The following is a 5,222-nucleotide window of genomic DNA, read 5'->3' on the forward strand; positions in this document are numbered from 1 at the left end:
ACTGGGACACTTAGGAGACCCCTTCGTGGGAATTTTTAGACCCCAGGCCCTTCTGGCTTCCTGCCCATCCTCAGTCTCCTGGGGTCCCTTCTTCATACCAGTGTTCCTCTCCAAATCGTGAGATTCACTGTGACTCTCAGCTGTCCTCTTTTTACAGGGTATCCCAACAGTCTTGGTGCAGTTTTCATCCTTAGCTTCCATTCTTTAGTTACACTCAGCCATACAATGATCCCGGACAATTCTGAAGGATTTATAATAAAGAAAACTATCCACCTCCAGAGAAAAACTGTTGGAGTCAGGATGCAGATCAAAGCATTCTATTTTTTTACTTTAGTTTATCTGGGGGGGGGGGGAAGGGGGAGGTTTGTGTGAGGATTCTCTTACAACAATGACCAATATGGAAATAAGGTTTGCATGATATCCATGTAAAATAACCGAATCAAATTGCTCACCATTACCCAGGACGGAGGGAGACAATTTGGATCTTATAATTTCGGGAAATGTATGTTGCAAATTGTTATTACATGTAATTGGGAAAAGAACGTACCTTTTTTTTTAAAAGCTTAAGTCTTTTGGGACAGCTTGTATATAAATTGCTTTCTCCGCAGAGCTGTATTAGATGCAGACTCATTTTATACATAATATGCATTTACAATCTCCCGCAGTCACCACTCCCTCCCCAGAGTCCCTTAGCCTTGCGCACAGACAGGAGCATCAATAATTCAGCTACAGCCACAAGTGCCAAGAGGTAGGGATGGGATAGAGTTGGGGAGGGGATAATTGGCCTCTCCATACTTGAAACCCAAACTCCGAATCCTGTGCGAATCTTAAATCCAAGTTGGACTCAAGACCCCAATCCTTCTCCAGATTCCCACGCAGACTCTGAACCTCGATGTCCAGCCGAAGATCTTGGCTCCCACCCCTGCCCCACCCCAGCCGCTACTCCAGCTGCCCCGCATCTCCCCCTACTAAGAGAACGGAAGGGGGAAGGGCAGAGGAGAGGAGGAGATGACTGCGTGTTAGGGGTAACAATTCAGAGGTGTATGGGAGGAGGGTGGAAGAAGAGTAGGACTCGGAGACTGGGAGGGGCTCAGTTGTCCAGTCGGGGAAGTGGGAGGCGGCTGTGGCGCCGAGAAAAGCTTGTTGCCCCTACCATCCCAGTTTCGCTCTCCCTGTTGTAGAAACTCCCTGGGTCAGTTCCCAGGTCTTCTCTCGGGTCCTCGGCACCTCCCACAGTAGGGGCACCACGCAGTGAGTATCTGAAATGAGTGGGAGGGGAAAATCTGAGGCCACCTTCCTTTTGGCCCCACTTTCGTCCTCTTTTCCTAGGAACCCCCTTCTCTGTCCTCTTCTCAAAGCAGATAATGGCCTGACGTCGTGGACACTTCGGGTCGCTTGATAGTACCCTAAAAGGTTGAGAGGGAGGAGAGGCTCAAGAGGGAAGGAAGGAGAAAGGGACCGAGGAACAGAAAACCTGGGACCGGGAGAAGAGCAGGATTGAGGTGAGAAGAGATGAGGATCTGCTAAGGAGGAGTCAGGATTGACGTGCGAACAATCCCAGTAAGGGAAATAGAGAAATAGGTCTGGAAAGAGGAGAGAGATGGATCAAAAAGGGTCTGAGCTGGGAATAAAGGCTGGAGAAGAGGAGCTAGGATTGAAAATCCTTGGGAGTGCTGGAGAGAGGCTGGGAAAGAGGACACAGGAAGGTTGAGAATCAAAGGAAAGTGAGCAAAGAGCAGTTAGAGATTTGGGGTGCCGGGGAGTCTCTCTCTCTCTCTGGAGGAAGTAAACTGTCAATTTATTCCCTCCTCCCCTTCTTCAGCTGCCAGCTGTTGTTCGGAGCCCGACTGTGACTTTGGGCTGGTGAGGGCAGGTGGTGAGGCCGAAGAGATCATGCCCCGCCTCTTCAGCCCCAGGCCTCCCCCCAGCGAAGATCTCTTCTACGAGACTTATTACAGCCTGAGCCAGCAGTACCCCCTCTTACTGCTGCTGCTGGCCATCGTACTTTCCACGCTTCTCGCTCTGCTTGCAGTCACTTGGGCCAGCGGTCGGGTGAGGAGGGACCCCTTTGCCCAGATAAGAGATCGAACTCCAGGTTTTCTCTCCTTCCAGTCTCCAGTGGAGGAAAAGGGGCTGGGAATCCAGCACGTTATCTTGTGGTTGGGTGTAGCTGAATAAGAGGAAGAGATTGACTCCGGGTTTAGGACCCTGCCAATAACTAGCCAGGACTCTGGACCTCAGTTTTACATTCTATAAAATGGTAGAGCTGGATGATAAATGAATCTATACTACAGGATCAGTCTTTTTCCAGGTTTTACATTTTTCCAGGAGGGGAATTCCACCCTCGGAAATCCATTTCCTGGTTTTCTTTCCCTCTTAAGAAGCTCAAAGGGGCAGTTGTACCCACTGCCAGTCTCAAAGGGCAAATCTATCCACGGATTTTCCTTTCAACATAGTCCCCAAGCCCATCCCAACACCATTCCAAAGAAACAATCTTCTTGCATCTCCAACCCCATTTCCAGTGAAATACTGATCTCTCTTACCCCGTTTCTTTTCCTTCCAACTAGTTTGAAGCAAATTGGCTTGGGAGCAGAGACAGTCAATAAACATGCACCTCTTATGAGCCAGTTTCAGTGCTGGGATTGGGGAAAAAAGGGACAAATGACAAGTCCTGCTATAGCTCAGTCTAGGTGGGGAGAAAACTTGAAAACAACTAAGTGCAAGTTATATATAGGATAAATTGTAGAAAATCAACATAGGGAAGGAGCTGGAAGACCTTTGAGAACCTTGTTCACTCCCCCAAGCCTTATAAAGAAAATTAAGAGTGAAGCTGTCCTTTGCCCAAGGCTTCTCAGTAAGTGATAGAAATCATACTAGAATCTAGATCTCTTTCCAAAATGCTGTATCAATGTAATACAGCAGAAAGAGCAATTGCTTCTGGAGTTGGAGTACCCAGGTCTTGACATCACAAGGTAAGTCTTCACTACTTTGCAGGACTTGGGCAAATCACTTAACCTTCTAGGGCCTTGATTTCCTCATCTGTAAAATATTAGAATTGGACTAGATGTCTTCTGAGGTCCTTTGCAGCTCTAAATCTATGGTTTATCACCTAGATTTTAGACTGGGAAGCCTTGGGAGTGGAGGGAAAGGGAGAAAGAATGGCAAGTTTTAGAGCAGGAGAGAGTCGGGGAGAGCTCAGACAGGCTCATTAGAACTACAGAAAAGGTCCACCAGTTAGCAACCTCATAAGCCAAGCCTGGTGTTTGCTCTAAGCAAGCTCCAAGACTGACCAAACACCTCTGAGGTTTTGTTTAGGAGTTAAGAGGAAGATGGAAAGAAAGGAAACAAGTAAGGACTTCAGGAAAATCTGTATTTAAAATAAGATGCAACACCCAAAGTTGTCCAGCCTTCTTTTTAATTCTGTATACCTTTTCAAGCTCAACTGCAGCCCTTTCTTGTCCTCCCCGGTTCCTTACATCCCCTCTTCCGGTTAGGTTTTTGTTCTCCAATCTAGACCATCAACAGGTCTAAGGCCCTGTTATGTCCCCACAGGCGCTGGACTCAGATCCAGCCTTCCTGGCCGGGGTGTTGGGCGCACTCGGAGGCTTTGCGCTTTTGCTCTGCCTGGCTTCGCGCGAGCAGCGCCTGCAGCGCTGGACCCGCCCGGTATCGGCTCTCGTATGGGCCGCCCTACTGGCCCTGGGCCACAGTTTCCTGTTCACCGGAGGTGTGGTCAGCGCCTGGGACCAGGTCAGAGGGGAGTGAGTCTTTACCAGGGAGGGGAAGCTGGGGAACACAGCCAAATCAGGAGGTCAACTGGGGTGGTAGGAAGAAAGGTTGACTAAATCACTGAGGCAGGGAGGAATTGCTCCGGGTGGGGAGAGAGAATAGGTCTGTTGGGAGTGCTGGGGTTCTATGGCAGTATCGGAACATCCAGTGATATCCTCTCTCTCTTCTCTTTCTCAGGTGTCTTTCTTCCTCTTTATCATCTTCACCGTGTACACCATGCTGCCTTTGGGTATGCGGGACGCAGCTGCAGCCGGCCTCGCCTCTTCTTTATCCCACCTCCTAGTCCTTGGGCTGTACCTTGGACCTCAGCCTGTCCCCAGGCCACCGCTTCTCCCTCAGGTGAGAGCCATTAGAACCATCGAAAGTCCTGGGCTCTGGACAGCTCCCCAGTATTTGGCTGATTCTCAGGCCTGACATCTCAGGCCATTCCCAGTCTTTGACCCTGCCCTGCACTCTGATTCCCTTATTTCACTGTAGTTGGCTGCCAACGCGGTGCTGTTCTTGTGCGGGAATGCGGCAGGAGCCTATCACAAGGCGCTAATGGAGCGTGCGCTTCGTGCCACGTTCCGGGAGGCTCTGAGCTCCCTGCACTCTAGGAGGCGGCTGGATTCTGAGAAGAGACACCAGGTCAGATCTTGCTTCCAGGGACCCGGATCTGGGAGGGATAAGTCAATGTTGAGATAGGAGGACTAGGGTCCAGGGAATTAGGGCCCATTGATTACTTACTACTGAATATGTTCAGGAATGATAGATGGAAAGAGCTCTGGTTTTGGCGTCAGGAGACCTGGATTGGAATGAAAGCTTTGCCGCTCAGACTTTAGGCAAGTCACTCTCTGAGCCTCTTAACAGTTATAAAACGGGAATAATACTACCTTAAAGAGCAAGCCCACAGGCTCGTTGGAAGTGTCAATAAGAAAGTGAATTTTTGTAAACCTTGGCAGCTAGGTGGTGCAGCAGACAGAGCTCTGGGACTAGTCAGGGAGACCTGAGTTCAAATCCAGCAGGGGACACTTTTAGTGTCTTGGGGTCATGTCATTATTACCCAGATGGGATAAAGTATTTGGCAGGTGCAGTGTTTTACCAGGGAAGCAGTTGAAGGGATGGTATTTGGCAAGGATGGTGTTCAAGGATCTAGCACCTGCTCTAAGACTGGCACTGTGCTAGGTGCTGAGGATACAAAGGAGGGGGAAACCCCAAATTAAATGGTCCTTAATTCAAAGAACTTGCTTACATTCTAGGAACATCTCCTGCTGTCCATCCTGCCGGCTTACCTAGCCAGGGAAATGAAGGCTGAGATCATGGCTCGGCTCCAGGCTGGGCAAGGTCCCCGGCCTGAGGGCACCAACAATTTTCACAGTTTATATGTAAAGAGACATCAGGGTGTCAGGTATGAGGTGGGGTGAGGGAGGGAGGGAGGGAGAGGGAGAGGGGGA

The 5,222-nt window shown here is 49.6% G+C and overlaps 1 protein-coding gene across 1 annotated transcript in view; it reads left to right on the plus strand.

Annotated features, from left to right (window-relative positions):
* The first annotated feature begins 1,813 nt into the window (after positions 1-1,813).
* The window catches only part of ADCY4 (adenylate cyclase 4), a 21,814-nt gene continuing 18,405 nt past the window's right edge, over positions 1,814-5,222 (plus strand). The window contains exons 1-5 of the mRNA XM_044665196.1: positions 1,814-2,052; positions 3,553-3,750; positions 3,967-4,128; positions 4,267-4,416; positions 5,028-5,176. Of these exons, the coding sequence (XP_044521131.1) occupies positions 1,894-2,052; positions 3,553-3,750; positions 3,967-4,128; positions 4,267-4,416; positions 5,028-5,176 (818 nt within the window). The 5' untranslated portion in view covers positions 1,814-1,893. The remainder of the gene's footprint in view (positions 2,053-3,552; positions 3,751-3,966; positions 4,129-4,266; positions 4,417-5,027; positions 5,177-5,222) is intronic.

The sequence above is a fragment of the Gracilinanus agilis genome, chromosome 2, assembly GCF_016433145.1.
Source record: "Gracilinanus agilis isolate LMUSP501 chromosome 2, AgileGrace, whole genome shotgun sequence".
Taxonomy (NCBI): Eukaryota; Metazoa; Chordata; class Mammalia; order Didelphimorphia; family Didelphidae; genus Gracilinanus; species Gracilinanus agilis.